The sequence below is a fragment of the Rosa chinensis genome, chromosome 1 (genome assembly GCF_002994745.2).
Source record: "Rosa chinensis cultivar Old Blush chromosome 1, RchiOBHm-V2, whole genome shotgun sequence".
Taxonomy (NCBI): Eukaryota; Viridiplantae; Streptophyta; class Magnoliopsida; order Rosales; family Rosaceae; genus Rosa; species Rosa chinensis.
Window position 1 is genome coordinate 56,410,384 of NC_037088.1, and position 20,488 is coordinate 56,430,871.

The 20,488-nt window shown below is 37.1% G+C and overlaps 1 protein-coding gene across 2 annotated transcripts; it reads left to right on the forward strand.

Annotated features, from left to right (window-relative positions):
* Positions 1 to 11,708: 11,708 nt before the first annotated feature.
* Positions 11,709 to 16,399, forward strand: LOC112182599 (disease resistance protein RPV1-like). Of its 2 annotated transcripts, none has more exons than XM_024321099.2 (5): positions 11,709 to 12,471; positions 12,816 to 13,917; positions 14,040 to 14,315; positions 14,413 to 15,306; positions 15,386 to 16,399. In XM_024321099.2, exons 1-5 carry the CDS (start codon positions 11,975 to 11,977, stop codon positions 16,037 to 16,039), a joined length of 3,423 nt encoding a protein of 1,140 aa, XP_024176867.1. In that variant the 5' UTR covers positions 11,709 to 11,974; the 3' UTR covers positions 16,040 to 16,399. The 2 variants fall into 2 exon arrangements, with proteins under 2 accessions (XP_024176867.1, XP_040364610.1); XM_040508676.1 differs by having other exon boundaries at positions 15,514 to 15,711.
* The last annotated feature ends 4,089 nt before the right edge of the window (positions 16,400 to 20,488 follow it).

The following is a 20,488-nucleotide window of genomic DNA, read 5'->3' on the forward strand; positions in this document are numbered from 1 at the left end:
TGATTTCTTGTGAAAGTACGCAGCAACCTTGTATATCAGATTATTAGCTAAACATGGAAGATCGAGCATGAATTTGAAATTTGATGCTTAATTTAGGCCATAAAGATCATTGGATAGAGAGCATATCTATCTGTAAGACTCAAAGTCGGTGATTCTGTGTAGTGCATAGGTGGTTCGGGCTTATAATTTGCCCAAAATGGTGACTTCCCTCAATAAGCATTTGGTATCAATACGCATTTTATACAGATATAATGTAGCTTGATGACTACTGCATGTATTAAAGATGCACGGTGTTGAAGCTAGAAGCTAAAAGATAGGTGTGAAGGATCGAGAGTCATCTTGTCATTGAGGTTGAGCTGATGTTAATACTGTAGTTATTTATTCACTGAAGCTTCCAGGTAGGCGCGGTTGCCAAATGAAGGATATGGTAGACAATGTTTATTGGTTTCTGTTAACTGTTATCGTATCAATCCAGATATTGTTTATGGAGGAGACATTGCTTACTGTTTTACGTTATTTACTTACAAAGCCAATTACATGTGGTCCCAGTACTGTTGCTTCATTGCAACTTTCCTTTATGTGTAGTTTTACAAAAAGAAACAATACAGTGTGTTCAGTTTGGTTATATAAACATATAGAGTTTTTCTATTAGAACCTCCAAATTTGCTCACTTGACCTCTATACTTTTTAGACCTCTTATCAAATTTTCAAATACTAAATTTACTCACCAAACCTCACTAAACTTCCTCAAATAACCTCAATCATATAATTTGCAAACAAATTGTTATCTTTAAAATAAAAAAGTTAGTCATTTCAATGATTTAATCACTCTATAAATCTTAACTAAATATACATTTTTTTTTTTTTTTTTTGAAAGGGACGACGTCAAACTTTATTAACTTGAAGAAAGTTAAGGTATACAATGCGAGGTAACAAAACCCCTAAGCTCTTCAGGAATACAGCCAAACCAAGAAACAGTAACTTGACTATAAAGAGCTAATCTAGCTAACTTATCAGCAGCAGAGTTGGACTCCCGGAAGACATGGGAGAATGACGCTCCAGGTAACTGACTCAAAAAGAAAATGGAATCATCAATTAACCGGCCCCAATGAGATGTGTCCTCCTCACCGGCATTAACAGCTTGAATAACCTGTAGGCAATCCCCTTCAAAACTGATCGGAGTAAGCTGAAACTGCACAGCCAACGCACAAGCCGCTCTAGCAGCTTTGGCCTCAATTTCTACTGGTGAAAAAGCCACATTAACATGCATGCAAACCCCCCCAACGACAGCACCAGTGGAGTCCCTCACCACCACACCAATGCCACCCTTACGAGAATTAACATCAAATGCACCATCAAAGTTGGCTTTTAGCCAACCCTCAGAGGGAGACTGCCATTGTGCCAAAGTTCGTCTCGGCCTGGAAGATGTAGCAGCTAACTTTGTAATTTGTTGGAACAGGAGAAAATTATGGGAGGCTTGAAAGCCAACATGTTGTGCACTCACAGCCTTACCACTCCATACCCTCTTATTGCGCTCTTTCCAAAGCATCCAAAGTGTAAAGAGGAGTAATGCAAAATCATTCTTAGGCAGGATTTCAGAGCACGCTATTAACCAGTCCATGACAGAGGCAGGAGAAGAAGGTAGATGCATAACAGGAGTAAAAACCTGGAAAGAGAGCAGCACTGACCGCACAAAGTGACAATCCCGCTGAACATGTGTAATGGATTCATCTTCGTCATTACAGAAAATGCAGCCATCTTGCAAATAAACTCGATGAGATAGAAGTTGAGATATCGTTGGAAGAATACCGACACAAGCCTTCCAAATGTGAACCTTAACTTTACCTGGAACCTTAGCAAACCAAATGCTCTTCCAAAATGAAGTGGTAACCTCTGAAGTAGTAGCACCCAGAACAGAATCATGCACTATCCCATAAGCAACTTTATAGGCACTGTGAGTAGTAAACCTGCCCTTAACATCATAATGCCATATCAACCTATCTTGGACTTGTCGATTACTAAGTGGAATGGACAGAATAAGAGCAGCATCCGCTGGATCAAAAAGTGCTGATATAAAATCATAATTCCAAGAACCTAAATATACATTTCTTAATCAAACTTGGGTTTCAAAAATTAATATCTAATCAATAAGAAAATGCCATGAACTATTCTGTTTTTTTTTTTTTTCTATTTGAGCTGTGAAAAAAAAAAATGAAGAAATCATTTTTTTTTATTCTAAAAAAAAATCATTTGTTTTTCTCTATTTTTTGTACCACATGATTAATTATTTAAATATTTTTAGTTTTTTTTTTCTAAACTACTAGTTTTTTTTTTTTTGCAAATATAATTGGTTGACTTAGATTTCGGTCATAAATCATAAACTCACCAATATGCGTTCAACATATATATCATACATTTTTATGTCATACGATCTTAATCATTTTTAATTCTTATTAAATATATATGAATGCTTTAATGAGTATGTAGTGAAATTGGAAAATGAAAATAGATAAGGAAAATAATAAAAAATTCAATCTAATATTATTGAATTGGAAAGTCTACATAAAATAAATATAATATTTTTTAGTATAATTATTGTCCTTAATAGTCATTTTATAGTAGGTTATATATGTCATTTAATAATTCATAATAGAGTGAGGTCAAGTAAGCAAATTTAGAGGTCCCAATAGAACTCTCAAACAGATACTCTAGCTAAGCCGCCAAGTGACTTACACAAAATAAGCAAGAATTTGTGTGATTTTGTCCAAATTGATTTGGCCCAGGTATTGTCTTATTCAAGGTCTGTTATGATTCATGAAAATCACATCCACCAAAATGATTTCGTATGCTATAGCCCATAGTTTTTAGCACAAATCAAGATTTCGCGGAAGAGTTTTTATTTTATTTTTAATTTGTTAACTATACATTAAGAGAAAATTATTTGTTAGCCAAAATCCAAATTTTTGATAGAAATAATCTTAAAAGATGAAAAAAGAAGTTTGATAACTAATTAAATCACAAGGGAAATTATGACAATTATAAAATTTATTTTTATTAATAAAAATAAACAAAATATCTCACAATCAACTTTTCTCTCCAACTATCTTCTCTCTGCAATAACTGTTTTCTTTTTTATTTTCTAAAATAAAAAAATATTTGCACATACAGAACATGTATTCGAGGAAGGCTAGTTTAAGTTATGAGATTCAATTTTCATGTGTGACATGACCTGTAGTTAGTTTATAGTGTTTAACTTTTTTTTTTTTTCCAACCTATTTGTTTGTCGCAATATAAATTTGCTTGGGAAGAGCCCCTTACAAGTTAATATCATAAATAACTAAAAAAGAGAAGCATTCCCCACAAAAATAAAGGATTCATGTTCAAGAGAGATTCTTAGGTATGGCAAACGTACCACATGGCTGGTAGGGCAGCCCAATTAGTGAACACACAAGGGGCCAAGTGTTTTGGGTATTTTATTTTAAGGACTAAATTCAGTTTGCCCCCTCAAACTTTGGGGCAAACCTTAGTTTGGTCTTTGACCTTTTTTTTTTTAATCATGATGGTTTTTACACTTCTAATTTTCATCACGCACGTCTAAAATTCAAATTTGTCTCCAAAAATGACGTCAGATGCTGCGCTGGACCCGATAGCATGGTCCACTTTTCAGACTTGTCCCCTAATTTAGATGAAATGTCCAAACTACCCTCATCTCATCTCTCCTCCTCTCCTAAATCCCACAACCCTCTCTCTAACCCCAAAAACCCAGATTCCTTCGCAGCTCCGCCCAACCCCCACCACGAGTGCAACCCACAGCCCTCCTCTCGTACTTCACTTCCCACTCTCAATCCTCTTCACCATCAAAACTAGTCTCTGACTACGCATTCTCTCTCCTCTCCCTCATCTCCGGATCTCCCCAAACCCACTCTCTCTGTACTCTCCAGAGGCATCCCTACCACCATCAAAACCAAATTTCACTTAACCTGCGCCACCCAAATCATCAAACACAAAATTCAATTCACCTTCACCATTAAAACCAGATTTCTCTTCTACCTCCAAGAAGTAACACGCCGGCAAGTCAACTCAGCCACTGACAAAGTCCACAAAGGTCCAGAACCCAAATTCTATAACTGAGCTAACCTGCATAAAAAAATAAAAAACCCAGAATCAAAGATTGAAACTTTAGCCAAAATGAAAGAAACCCAGAAGAGAAAGATGAAAGCATTAGAAATGGGTTACCTTCGAAAATCGATTGGGGGAGTTTTTGAGATTTTTGAGGTGGGTGTCATCGTCGGTAGGTGTCAATTGGAGTTACTCGAACTTGAGTTTTTTGAGGATGAAGAAGTCGACGAGATTGGCGGAGAGGAAGACGAGGATGGATCTGAGACCAAAACAAACAGAGCACCACCGCTACACATTTCACATTTGCAGACTCAGAGTGAAATTCAAGGAAGTGAGGAACCTGATCAGATTAGAAAGATGCATGGGAGGCGGGAGACCTTCATATTCTTCATCATCGTCTTCTTGTTCTTTACAACCATGGCCGCCTACACCACCACCCTGGACAACAAAATTCCACTCACCGAACAGGGCATGGCCTAGGCCTAACTCGCATGAACCTAGCTCCGCCACATCGTCTCCGTCGACAACGACTCCAACAACCCAGATCGGACGGTCCTTCTCTCGAATAAGAGAACAAGATTTCTGCAATTTTCAAGTGTAGGAGAGAAGAGAAGAGGCATCGTCGGTGGGGGAGAAGAGAAGCAGGGACAGAGGAACTAGATTTGATCCAAGGGACTGAAAACGTCGATCTCAAGCCCCATATTTTATGGGTTTTTTTTAAAGAATTATGGGGTTTATTATTTAATTTTATTTTTTGAGATTATTGGGTTCAAATGTCCATTATGCCCTTCGAAGTCTGAAAAGTGAGCCATGATGTCGGGTCCAGCTCAGCACCTGAAGTCATTTTTGGAGACAAATTTGAATTTTGGACGTGCATGATGAAAAATAGAAGTGTAGGGACCATCATGATTAAAAAAAAATGTCAGGGATCAAACTGATGTTTGCCCCAAAGTTTGTGGGCAAACTGAATTTAGTCATTCTTTTAATTCTTTTAATCGGAGAGGATTCCATGCACCGTCAGTTCACTTGCACCAGCAGTGTGCACGTCACGTGCACTAACAGTTGAATAACGACGTTAGTTGTTCTCTTACCTCTCTCACCACTAACAGTTGAATAACGACGTTGGTTGTTCTCTTACCTCTCTCACATTGCACATGGGAGTCTGAATTGGGAAGCTAGAAGGGTCTTCACCGATGAACGCAGGCGAGATCAGAAGGATCTCTAAGGCAGTTAAAGAGAGATTTAGTTTTATATGGTTACTTGGATCGAGTTATGTTGCCTGGATCTCGTCACCATCCCAACCCATTCTCTCTGTTTCTTCAAAACTCTTTTTCAGTTTGAACTCAAGAGTTCAGCCGGGATTTGATCGACTGAATCATTCAGATCTTGAATATACACACGAAATTGAATTCCAATACTTGGCCTGCAAATCAAATATGGAACAAGCACAATTAAAGAACTGGAGACGAAATTGGGTGCAATTTATATCCTACCAAGGAATTTGGTGGAAAAGATTTTCGAATTAGGAAGAGAACGTGTTGGGTTTCTTGAATGCAGTTGATGAATTCCGAAATTTTGCAAAATCTCATCAGTCTTATTCAAATTCTGCGATACCCAAATTCGTACTTGCCTTTTGACCCAAAATTGAAGGAAAATTGGAGGTGAGACTTGTTCTGTTCTTTCCCTATTTAAGACGGAGAAAGATTGGACTCTTTTATACTTGAGGAGCGACGTGGGAAGAACAGCTACCTCCAGTTTGCGGAGGAAGAAATTTGCAGAGGAAGAACTTAACAGTAGATCAAATGATATATTAGATCAAATGATATATTATAAAGAGAAGAACACAACCACTGGTAAGCAACTTAGCATAGCGGTGAAGCCAATTGTTAATTATTGGGGGGCTGCAAAGGTTCGAAGCTCGTTAATGGTTTTTTTATTGTTTTCTTTTTCTTTTTCTTTTTCTTTTTCTTTTCCGAAAGCTGCGTAATTATCTCCAACAGACTACTTATTTCAAAATAAATTTAATATTTAACTAATTTTAAGTTAAAATTATACTCCACCACAATATCTAAACAAAAGTTAAATTTTCTAGCTATATTTAGCTAGGATGAAAAAATTTAACTGAAACCTAAATTTAACTTGTGATTTAAGTATCCCGTTGGAGTTAAACTAGTTATATTTCACTTTTAGCTATGAATATAAGTATTATTGTTGGAGATGCTCTAAACACTAAAATGTGTAATTTTTTATTATAAAAAATTAAATAAGCAAGTTAATTTCAATGGCAGACTTTTTGGAGTATTACCAATGAAACATTGACACATTGATTTTAGTGCGAAGGGAGAATATCAAATTGTGTCCAAAGCCACTGAAACAGAAACAACCCCCCCCCCAATCACCCTAAACCCAAACTCAAATTTTTTCCTTACATGCATACTAATGTGATCTAACTTATTTATTAGTTATAAATTATACTCCACCACAATACCTAAACAAAAGTTAAATTTTCTAGCTATATTTAGCTAGGATGAAAAAATTTAACTGAAACCTAAATTTAACTTGTGATTTAAGTATCCCGTTGGAGTTAAACTAGTTATATTTCACTTTTAGCTATGAATATAAGTATTATTGTTGGAGATGCTCTAAACACTAAAATGTGTAATTTTTTATTATAAAAAATTAAATAAGCAAGTTAATTTCAATGGCAGACTTTTTGGAGTATTACCAATGAAACATTGACACATTGATTTTAGTGCGAAGGGAGAATATCAAATTGTGTCCAAAGCCACTGAAACAGAAACAAACCGCCCCCCCCCCCCCCCCCCCCCCCAAATCACCCTAAACCCAAACTCAAATTTTTTCCTTACATGCATACTAATGTGATCTAACTTATTTATTAGTTATATCGAAAAGTATACCTTCTATGAGTAAAAATGTGGAAGAAATAGGCTTTATCAAAATCGATCATTGGATGCTATCATGATAAGAAGATATGAGTAAAAATGTGGAAGAAATAGGCTTTATCAAAATCGATCATTGGATGCTATCATGATAAGAAGAAATGGTTATGGTGAAAATTTAAGCTATTTTCTTCAAATTTTAGGTCTCGATCTATTTGGTCAACCCTAAACACCACATAAAACTAATATGCTCATAACCACTCATTTGTAACTTCTTTTTTCGATCTATCAGCTCTCATACTCTCCTAGGTATGAGCTATATCAAGTAACGTAAAAATTTCAGAAAGTTTATCTCCTCGTGGTTCAGCTCCTCTTAGGAAAGTATAAACGTATAAATGGTTGACTGTTTTATTTGATGTCGAAATAACCACAGATCGAGTTAATTTTTTTACACATTACCTATTAATACGCTACAAATAGATGGCTAATGTCAAATTTATCTATTTTCAATTTCAATTATTTGGATCACACAAAATGCTTATATGTCTACTAATATGGTATAACTTGATAATTAGTTGTATAAAAAAGTATACTTTCCATGAGCAACAACATGGAGGAAATAAAATTTATCAAAATTGACCGTTGGATGTTATCATGATAAGATGATAAGAAAATATTGTTACGGTCAAAATTTAAGCTATTTTCGTCATCGTTTCGGTCTCAATCTATTAGGTCAACCCTAAATACCATATAAAACTAATATGCTCATAACCGCTAATTCACAACTTTTTTTTCAATCTGCCAGCTCTCACACTCTTGTGGGTATGAGCTATATCAACGAATGCAAAATTTTCGGGAAAATTGTCTCATCGTGGTTCAACTCCCATTATAGAAGTATTAGCGTATAAACGGTTGACCTTGTTTGATGTCAAAATTGAAACTATGACGAAATTGTCTAAATTTTTTACAACATGCATAAAGTATTCCAATATTCTCTTCCAACAGTTTGTTTTCCTATTTTTGTGTGTCTCGATGGGGTTGTTATTTGAAGATTTTGATTTAAAGATTGGGTTATAAAGGAAATTATGGTTGACCAAGTATATCAAAATAAAAACGAATATGAAATTGACTTAATTTTTTACAACAACATTAAATTATGGTCTCTTCTAGGCCTCATCAACGGGTCGGGCCTGGCTCATTGGTAGCTGGCTTGGGTAGGGCAGGGCCGGGCCTAACTCTATTTTTAAATAGTAGCGGGCCGGGCTTTATTGTAAATTGAAGGATCCAAGCCCAACCATTTAATGCGGGCCTCACGGGCTTTTTCAGGCCTGGCCGGCTTTTTTTGGGCGGGCCTTGCGGGCTTTATTTACAAATAAATCTTTAAAGATAATATTTTTTATAAACTTATATTTATATATCATACACTCCAAAGAGAAAACCTCTATGAACTTAAATAAAATGGAACCGACCGTTTGATGAGATTATTATAATAAATTATGAGTGTGGTAAAAAATTTAGCCAATTTCACCATATTTTTGAATCCGATCGAATTGGTCAACCGTTGTCACTTGTATGTTTTCTTGGTTGACCGATGGCATGACGACCGCGAAACGTGCTTATTTTTTCACATCATGTCTGTAAATATTTCATCGATGGATGTGCGTGGACATAAGATAAAATTTCAATTTTAATTACAAAGATGTTGGCCTATATTAATTTGCCTCCTAAAGTTGTATGACTTGTATATTGTATTTAAATTGTTGAGGTTCATTTTAAAGCAACCATGAAGTGGTAAATGAATTTAGAGAAATCAACCGCTCGATTGAGAGATTGTAGTGTTTTATGGTGATTGTAAAAAATTCAGCTAATTTGATTCTCATTTCGAATTCGATCAACTAGGTCAAATTTAGTTATTCTTATAAATCTATATCTATATATCATACACTCCAAAGAGCAACCCCTATCAATTCAAAGAAAATGGAAAAATGGACCGTTGGATGACATTATTACAATAAATTATGAGTGTGGTAAATAATTTAGCCAATTTCACCATATTTTCGAATCCGATCGAATTGGTCAACCGTCGTCACTTGTATGTTTTCTTGGTTGACCGATGGCATGACGACCGAGAAACGTGTTTATTTTTTGACATCACGTTTGTAAATATTCTATCGATGGATGTGTGTGGACATGAGATATAAAAAAAAAAAAATTAATTACAAACACATTGGCCTATACCAATTTTCTTCCTAAAGTTGTATGACTTGTACATTACATTTAAATTGTTGAGGTTCAATCTAAAGCAACCATGAAGTGGAAAATGAATTCGGAGAAACCAACCGCTCGATGGAGAGATTGTAATGTTTTATGGTGGTTGTAGAAAATTCAGCCAATTTGGTTCTCGTTTCGAATTCGATCCACTAGGTCAAACTTAGTTACTCTTATAAACTTATATTTATATATCATACATTCCAAAGAGCAACCCCTATTAATTCAAAGAAAATGGAAAAACTGACCGTTGGATGAGTTTATTACAATAAATTATGAGTGTGGTAAAAAATTTAGCCAATTTCACCATATTTTAGAATCGGATCGAATTGGTCAACCGATATATAGAATATATATATGCACTAATGCACATATTCTATATAGAAGTATAAGAACTTCCACACACACACACACACACATATATATATAAACACACACACACACACACACACACACACATATATATATATATATATATATATATCTCTCTCTCTCTCTCTCTATATATATATATATCTCTATATATATCTATATATATATATATATAAACAAACACACACACACACACACACATATATATAGATACATATATCTCTATATATATATATATATCTCTATATTATATATATATATAAACACACACACATACATATACATACACACAAATATAAATCTATATGTGTGTGTGTATATATATATATATATATTTATAAATACACACACAAATATCTACATATATATATATATATATATAAAATATTTTACTGGCTTTTACGGGCCGGCCCACTACCCACCGAGGCGAGCTTTTGCGGGCTTTTTAAAGGGCCGGACCGAGCTTTTAGCCCTCAGGGCTAGCGGGCCTCCATCGGCCCACTTGATCCGCGGGCTTTTTGATGAGGCCTAGTCTCTTCCTAATTTCATACGTCTCGATAGGATTGCTCTTTGAGAAATCTAATTAATAAATTTAAGACCATGAAGGTAACTTGGGTTGAAAAGGGAATCGAAGTCAAAATATAAACAAAATTGAATGTATTTTGGACTAGAAGTCTAAGTGTGATGCAAAATATATATGCCAAATTTATTATCTGTTTTTTTTATTATTTAACTCCGTCTAAGTAATGCAGTTATTTTTTAATTTAAAAGATAAAATAGGCTATTAAAGAAAAAAATAATTATAGAAATAAATAAATAAAAAATACTGAAAGTGAGGAGGTCGAGCTTTCCCTAAGAATGCAGTTTTTTTTAATAATTCATGTTAATTTTATTTTAGTAATGTAGTGGAAGGGCTAAAAAAAAAGACATAGAAAGAAATAATTAAAATAAGAAAAACAAAAGCGATGTTGAGCTAGTTCGAACCCACACAGCCAACAAATGCTTAAACCAGCCTTTTCCACTGAGCTATCCATAATTTTGTGTTTGACTATCCTTCGACTTTTAATAAGAATGCAAAAAAGAGATAATCAAAATATGAATCTGATGAACTGTATACCCAGAATCTACAAACCCATTCTTTAATCAATTTCTTCGACCTCCTCACCAATACAGTAGAGATCTGAGCGGCGAACGATGATGAGGCCATGTCCGATAAATCAAGAAACGCTTGAATAAATCTATGCAATTCCCTCGATTTCTCGGCTTCTCATCGCTCATGTCCGATGAGGTAATGCGTTTTCTGAATGCCATTGGAATCCATGAGAGACGAGCAAAGATTCTGTTGACTTTAAGAAGAAGAATCTATAGCCGCCCTATCCTTCCGCCTCAAACCCAGTTGGGACGGAAGGCCTGACGTTTCGTTTCCCGGCGGCCATGGAAGCAACGGTGCCCGAAGATGAGGATGAAGACAAAGTGTCAGGCACACTTCACTAACTTTTTTGGGTTGCAGTTCCGTTAACGGCGTTAATATGTGTTAGCGCCACGTGGACGGCTAGATCAAATAAATGGCTGAGATTGTATATTAACTGTCAGGTTATTTGCACCGTCGGTGCGTTGAATAATTTTCGTCTTTTAATAAGTAAGGATAAATTTAAAACACACTTAAAATTTTCTAAATTTTGAATGGCCTGCCCCACCACTTATTTTATTTTAATAAATAAGCATTGAAAGTGACACACACATTATCAGCCACTTTATTCCTAATTTTTGTGCCCTTTCTTCTTAGAAGAGTCTGTCCTTTTCTTGGACTCTTTTTCATTGAGTTGCAAAGGTTTATCTGATTACTAACACAATTTGAAGTGTCAATATCTATAGAGGCCTTTGGTATCTCTCATATTCATCCAAAATATCTCAGTAAGAACAAGTCACGAATAGAATCACGAGTAATGAGTGATAGGAACAAGAATATTAAACGTATGGTTGATGCGAGTGACTGTGTGGTTGTTGAACATATGCAAACAAGAGATTTAGATTGCAAAAGCAAAAGTTTCCCTCTGGCATGAACTGGATTAACAACTTGCATTATTCGGTAGAGATTAACAACTTGCATTATTCGGTAGAGACGTACTGGGACTGAAATATTCTAAAACAGAGGTGATATATCATTCCACATGAGAGGAAATGTGTCTACCTCTTCCCTATAGGGACTCTGCATTTGTATCTCTTGAACCCCTTTCTCTCGATTTGTCTACAATCTCTTTTCTAGTGATTGTGCTTTTGGAGCAGAAATCTGATCAGCAAGCAATCACTTTTCAATGGCGTTGAGCACCCAAGTTAGAGCCTCCACTGGTTCAGCTTTCCCATGGAAATACGACGTGTTTTTGAGCTTTAGAGGCGAAGACACCCGAAAGGGCTTCACAGATCACTTATACAACAAGTTGCAGTGGCGAGGAATCACGACTTTCAGGGATGACCCAGAACTTGAAAAAGGCACTGCCATCTCGTCGGAGCTCCTCTCAGCAATAGAGCAATCTAGGTTTGCGGTCGTTGTTCTTTCGCCAAACTATGCTTCTTCCACGTGGTGCTTACTTGAACTGTCTAAGATTTTTGAATGCATGGAAGAGAGGGGGACAATTCTACCAATCTTTTATGAGGTGGAGCCGTCTCATGTGAGACATCAAAGAGGCAGCTTTGCTGAAGCGTTCGATGAACATGAAGAGAAGCTTGGAGAAGGTAATAAGGAGGTGGAAGGGTGGAGAGATGCTTTAACAAAAGTAGCCAATCTCGCTGGGTGGACTTCAAAGAATTATAGGTAATGAACTCTATATGACTTATTTTGATGTACGTTCAAACTTTTAAGGCTCGGTGTGTCTTCACCCTTTGGGTGTCTTTAATCGAGGTATCTTTGAACAAAAAAAAAACTGTAAGCTCTATGATGCTCTTCTGAAGCATTGAATATGTACATATGAATTGTTAGATTAGGTAGTGCTTAGCAATATGTCATCTATATTGAATTAATAGAATGACTCACATTTTCGGAGTTTCAAGACTCGATAGTGCTGCAAAACGCTCTTTTAATGCTGCGGTTCTTAGGAGTGATCAAATATTCTTATATTCTGCGGAAATTATATTCGTATTTTTTTTCCTTGTTGTTAGGTATGAAACAGAGCTTATCAGAGAAATTGTGCAAGCACTATGGAGCAAAGTGCATCCTAGTCTCACAGTATTTGGTTCCTCAGAGAAGTTAGTTGGAATGGATACTAAGCTGGAGGAAATAGACGTTCTTTTAGATAAAGAAGCAAATGATGTTCGCTTTATAGGGGTATGGGGGATGGGTGGGTTGGGTAAGACAACCCTTGCTAGACTAGTTTATGAGCAGATCTCTGATCAATTTGAAGTTTGCATCTTTCTTGCTAATGTTAGAGAGGTTTCTGCAACCCATGGTCTAGTTTATCTACAAAAGCAGATTCTTTCCCAAATCTTGAAGGAAGAAAATGTACAAGTATGGGATGTTTATAGTGGAATCACTATGACAAAGAGATGTTTATGTAATAAAGTAGTTCTTCTAGTTCTTGACGATGTGGATCAGGTAGAGCAACTGGAAACCTTGGTGGGAGAAAAAGATTGGTTTGGCTTGAGGAGTAGAATCATCATTACAACTAGAAATCGACATATCCTAGTCACACATGGTATAGAAAAACCGTATGAGTTGAAGGGGTTAAACGATGATGAAGCTCTCCAGCTCTTTAGTTGGAAAGCCTTTAGGAAATATGAGCCTGAAGAAGATTATGCAGAACACTCTAAGAGTTTTGTTATGTATGCTGGAGGTCTTCCCTTAGCTCTTAAAACTTTGGGATCTTTCTTGTATAAAAGAAGTCCACATGCATGGAGTTCTACACTGCAAAAACTACAACAAATTCCCAACACAACAGTTTTTGAAATACTGAAAATAAGTTATGATGGACTTGATGAGATGGAAAAAAGAGTTTTTCTGGATATTGCATGTTTCCACAGGCTGTACTACAATGAGTTTATGATTGAACAAGTATATAGTTCTGACTTTTGCATTCGTATTGCAATAGATGTTCTTGTTGAGAAATCTCTCTTAACTATTGTAGTAGAAAAAGACATAGATATACATGAATTGATAGAAGAAATGGGACATGAAATTGTTCGAAGAGAGTGCTGTGAAGAGCCTGGTGGGCGCAGTCGCTTGTGGCTTCGCAAAGACATTTTTCACGTGTTCATGAAGAATACGGTAAGATTTTAAACAAATTAAAACACCAAGCTTGGACATCAGTATTATTTTCTGTAACATGAAAACGTGACACATACATACGTGAGTATGGAATTGACTTATCTGACATTTTCAACTATCAGGGAACAGAAGTCATCGAAGGCATATTCTTACACTTGGAAGAATTAGAAGAGGCAGATTGGAATCTTGAAGCCTTCTCTAAAATGTGTAAACTGAAGCTGCTCTACATTCATAATTTGAGGCTTTCTCTTGGCCCCAAATGTCTTCCTAATGCCTTGAGATTTCTGAAATGGAGTTGGTATCCTTCAAAATCTCTCCCACCAGGTTTTCAACCGGATGACCTTACTGAACTTAGCTTGGTTCATAGCAATATTGATCACCTCTGGAATGGAATAAAAGTAAGTTGTTGAATATCTACTATTGCAAAAATATAATTATATTTTAAAGTTCATGCATGGAAGCTGATTGTTCTACCATTCTTCATGTTTCCTACAGTACTTGGGCAAGTTGAAATCTATCGATCTTAGTTACTCCATAAAGTTGACAAGGACCCCAGATTTGACAGGTATTCAAAACCTTGAGAAGTTAGTTTTTGAAGGTTGTACGAATTTAGTTGATATTCATCCATCCATCGCATTTCTCAATAGACTCAAAATTTTGAACTTTAGAAATTGCAAAAGTATTAAGTGTTTCCCAAGTGAAGTAGAAATGGAATCACTTGAAACATTTGATGTATCTGGCTGCTCTATACTGAAAATGATTCCAGAATTTGTGGGGCAAATGAAAAGAATATCAAAGCTCTATATAAGTGGGACAGATATTGAGAAACTGCCTTCATCAATTGAGCGCTTCAGTGAGAGTTTGGTGGAGCTTGATTTGAGTGGAATTGTTACAAGAGGGCTGCCATACTCCCTTTTTCTTAAGCAGAATCTCAGAGTATCATCTTTTGGCTTATTTCCAAGGAAGAGTCCTCACCCTTTGATTCCTCTGTTGGCTTCTTTAAAGCATTTGTCTTCTTTGACGTCATTAAATCTGAATGGCTGTAATCTCCGTGAAGGAGAAATTCCCAATGATATTGGTTCTATGTCCTCCTTGGAGAATTTGGATCTCAGAGGAAACAATTTTGTTAGCCTTCCTGCAAGCATTCATTTGCTTTCTAAGCTTCAATATATTAACGTGGAGGATTGCAAAAGGCTCCAACAATTGCCAGACCTCCCATCAAATGACTATTTATCAGTAAGAACCGACAATTGTACTTCGTTGCAACTGTTTCCACATCCACAAGTGTACGGTCGACAATTTATGTATGTTTGCATAAATTGCTTGAGCACGGTCGTGAATCGAGATTCTAGTTATTTCTTATATTCAATGCTAAAGCGGTTGCTTGAGGTACTCCCTCTCTCTCTCTCTCTACACCCCCCCCCTCCCTTCAATAGTTGTGTGATATGATGTCGTATGGTGCATGCAGGAAACCCCTTGTTCTTTTTACTATTTCAGTTTTATAATTCCTGGAAGTGAAATTTTTGAGTGGTTCAGTAATCAAAGTTTGGGGGACTCGGTGACTGCTAAGTTACCTTCATATTCATGTAACAGCAGCAAGTGGATTGGGGTTGCTGTATGTGCTCTATTTGTACCTCAAGACAATCCGTCTGCCGTTCCTGAAGACGATGAGCTAGATCCTAATACCTGTCAAATTTTCTGCACATGGGATGGATACAGTTCTGGCTTATCAGCTGTTGGTCACAGCGTAAAACAAATTGTTGCAGATCACCTTTACTTTGTTGTCTTACACAAGCGATTCTTAGAACCTCAGTACTGTCTGGAGGACACGTGCTATGAGGTTAAGTTTGTTTTCCAAACCGTTCGAGCTGTAGGAAACAACAGATGCTTGCAGGTGAAGAAATGTGGGGCCTATGCACTGTACAAGCACCACACGGAAGAGCTGATCAGTAAAATGAATCAATCCAACAGCAGCATTTCTCTTTACATGGAAGAGACTATGGATTGTGATTTAGACAAATCAGCATGTGAAGAAGGTGGAGCCATCGTTAAGGGAACACCTGAGGCAGAAGCGAGCACAAGTGGTGGCTGTGAGGATGAATACTACTCTGCTGAAGAGTGAAGGAATTTAGAAGACACTGTCTTGCTTTGAAACATCCTGTGCCTTGAGGCAAAAATGCAAAACTAATACTGCTATTCTTAGTAAGTATTCATTAACCGGATCAAGTAAGTGACCATCTCATATTATGACTCATAGTTGCAACTAGATATCTTAACATGCTTCCTCTGTCTCTCATGTGCTTTACATCATGACACATTTCATTTCATGTGCTCTGCCAACTTGATCAATAACATGAGTAAGATGTTATCAAAGTAGTACAGATGAATAATTCATAAGATTCAGTAATGAAAGGACAGTTTTTTAGAGTCAATAATACTAATAGATTTGAAGCAATCTAGAAGCTTCACAAGTCCACCATACAATCATAGGTGACTCTTCCTATTACGGGTTCTCTTGAGCCTAAAATGAATCTCAGACGTATTTGGTATTTGAATTTCTGTTTGGGCTGGTCAGCTTATGTAATATCTTCGGTCCCCTATTTACCAAAGGGGAAATATCACCAATGGTCATTGAGTTATGACTTATTCGACACTTAACTCACTGTATTTTCAACAATATCACTTAACTCACTCAGTTTTACATCCGTTTTTCACTTAACTCACTGCCATTAATTCTACCGTTAGAAACCGTTAAAATTGAGGGTATATTTGTCAAAACACTTAAAAATCATTTTTAACTTAAAAAAACTACATTTATTAGACTTCTTTTCATTCTGAAATTTCTAATAAAAAGATTTTTTTAACTAAAATATAATTTGAAAAAAAATTGTCTTTTAAAAAAAAAAAAGTTAGAAATGCATTTTTTTAGTGTTTAGATAAATATTATATACCCTCAATTTACATTTACTAGACTTTTTTAAATTTTTTAAATTTATGAGATTTCTAATAAAAAATGATTTTTTTAACTTAAATATAATTTGAAAAAAATTGTCTTTTAAAAAAAAAAAAAAAAGGTTAGAAATGCATTGTTTTAGTGTTTAGACAAATATACCCTTAATTTTAATAGTTTTTAACGGCAGAATTAACGACAGTGAGTTAAGTGAAAGACGGATGTAAAACTGAGTGAGTTAAGTGATATTGTTGAAAATACAGTGAGTTAAGTGTCGAATAAGTCATAACTCAGTGACCATTGGTGATATTTTCCCTTTACCAAATAAAGAAAAGCATGCAAACCACTGCGATGACGTTTCTTGTACTGCTGTAGTTATAGTTTCGTGTAAGAGCTAAGTAGAAGATTTTGTTTAAGTATATTGTATTTGAGAGAGATTGATGAGAGAGATGTGTTTCATTATAGAGAATAGGAGCCCTATATATAGGGATTACAAAGTGCATAATCTAAGAGTACAAGGATTCCTTATCTAACTTGGAGTAGGAAACCTCTCCTATTACAGCTATAGAACTTATCCTAGTTTGACTAGGCACACTAAGTGTCAATATCCTTCAACACTCCCCCTTGTGCCGCTCAAACTTGGTGGTGACGCTTCATCCGTTGCCTCGTTAAAAACCTTGCTCAAGTGAAAAACCCTGTGGGATAAAAATGAACTCGAGGAGGAGAAAAGAGTGCAACACGTCCTTGATCCTTCGAGACTGAGTAACTCCCCCTGATGTCGAAATCTCCCCCTGATTGCTACAATCATGGGAGTTCGGATAGCCTTCTTAATCTGATACTCTTCACATGTTTCTCGAAGGTGGATTTAGGTAACGACTTAGTGAATAAGTCCGCTACATTATCCTCTGATCGGATTTGATTCACTTCAATCTTTAGAAGTGATTGTTGTTGCTGATTATAAAAGAACTTAGGCGATATATGCTTGGTGTTGTCACCCTTGATGAAACCTAACTTCATTTGTTCAATACAAGCTGCATTATCCTCATAAATGCATGTAGGTTCATCTGTGGTAGACTTCAAACCGCAACTTCCTTGAATGTGTCGAATTACAGACCTTAGCCATACACATTCACGTACAGCTTCATGTAGAGCAATAATCTCTGCATGATTTGAGGAAGTAGCAACAATGGTCTGTTTCGTAGACCTCCAAGATATCGCAGTGCTTCCCATGGTAAAGACATAACCTGTTTGGGAGCGACCTTTGTGAGGGTCAGAGAGGTACCCTGCATCAGCAAAACCCATCAAGACATCATTGTCGTTTTGATGGAGGGAGATAGTAGGACGCCGGCCACCATGAGCGGCGGCAACATGGCCGGCGGCCCTTCCATGGACGGGGGCGTTTTGCCCTTTGGGGTCCGATCCCAATTTTCCGTCATTCCTTTTCTCTCTGTAGGGATAGAATAAACCCATATCAATCGTACCTCTTAGGTATCGAAAGATAGTCTTTACACCAATCCAATGGCGGCGTGTTGGTGCAGAGCTGTGTCGAGCTAACAAGTTCACTGCGAATGAGATATCCGGTCTTGTGCATTGAGCTAAGTACAATAATGAGCCTATTGCACTTAAATAGGGCACTTCGGCCTCTAAGGGTTCTTCGTCCTCATCCCTTGGACGAAACGGATCTTTTCCGGGCTCAAGACTACGGCCGATCATGGGAGTACTCGCAGGCTTTGCTTTATCTTCATTAAAGCGCCTTAGAATTTTCTGAGTATATGCAGACTGATGGATCAAAATCCCATCACTACGGTGCTCGAGTTCTAAACCGAGACAAAACCGTGTTTTCCCAAGATCTTTCATCTCAAATTCGGATTTCAAGTAATTAGCAGTTTCCTTTAACTCATCTAGAGTTCCAATTAGGTTCATGTCATCGACATAAACTGCTACGATTGCAAATCCGGAACTTGTTCTTTTAATGAACACGCATGGGCATATTTCATTGTTAATATATCCTTTCCCAATCAAGTAGTCACTTAGACGGTTATACCACATCCGTCCAGATTGTTTTAATCCATATAGTGAGCGTTTTAATCTTATTGAAAACGCGCTCCGTGGTTTAGAGCCACTTGATTTGGGTAATTGAAGTCCATCTGGAATCTTCATATATATCTCTGAATCTAGATCCCCATAGAGATATGCTGTAACCACATCCATAAGCTGCATGTCAAGTTTTTCGGAAACTACCAAACTGACAAGGTAGCGGAACGTTATAACGTCCATTACGGGAGAATATGTCTCCTCGTAGTCGATTCCAGGGCGTTGTGAGAAACCTTGCGCCACAAGGCGGGCTTTATATCTTACCACCTCATTTTTCTCATTACGCTTTCTAACAAAGACCCATTTATGGCCAACAGGCTTTACACTTGGGGGTGTCTGCGTTATAGGCCCAAATACCTGTCTCTTTGTTAGTGAATCCAATTCAACCTGGATCGCATCTTTCCATTTAGGCCAATCTGCTCTTCGTTGACATTCTTCAACAGAGCGAGGTTCGATATCATCATATTCTATAATCCCTTTCGCAATATGATATGCAAATGCATCATCAATCGCCATAGAATTTCTATCCATCATCTCATGTACACTAGTGTAATTTATGGAGATCTCTCTATTCTCTGGAGTTGGTTCTGACATTGGAGCGTCCCCCAATGATGTCTCTTGGACATAACCATAATCCGGAATATTCTCATGAGATGGATTATTTATATCGATGATTAATGGATTATTCTGTGCCAAACTCGCTTTCTTTCTTGGGCGAGAATCCATCGAACCTATGGGCCTCCCGCGCTTCCTGGCAGGAGCCGTGGGCCTAGCCATAACGTCACCATCATTGAGAGATGGGACGTTGGCGCCATGCTCATGCATTCTTGAGTTGGCGTCATGTCCTCTACTTTTAGGGACATCAATCCTTGCAGGCACGTTTGCAGCAGGTATGTGTGATCTCGTCACTTTAGCGATATCAGAAAACGCATCAGGCATCGATTCTGCTACGTTCTGAAGATCGAGAATTCTCCGCACTTCAATTTCGGACTGTGCGGTTCGGGGATCAAGATGAGACAGAGTGGGGACAGACCACGACAATTCCGGTCGTTCCTGTTGAACATTGATGTTCTTATCTCCCCTAATGATGGGAAGACTGTCTCATCGAAGTGACAATCCGCAAATCTTGCGGTAAAGAGATCGCCTGTTAAGGGTTCTATGTAGCGGATAATCGTTGGAGAATCATAACCAACGTAAACGCCTAATCGTCGTTGAGGACCCATTTTGGTGCGCTGTGGAGGCGCAATTGGCACATAAACTGCGCACCCAAATATGCGTAAGTGTGAGACATTGGGCTCATACCCAGTCACCATCTGGGACGCAGAAAAGGGTTGAGTGGCAGTAGGCCTCAGACGAATAAGCACAGCTGCATGCAATATTGCATAGCCCCAAGCAGAAATAGGGAGATTGGTGCGCATCACCAATGCTCGAGCAACCATTTGTAGTCGTTTAATGGAGGCTTCTGTGAGACCATTTTGGGTATGAACATGAGGAACAGGATGTTCAACATCAATCCCAATGGACATG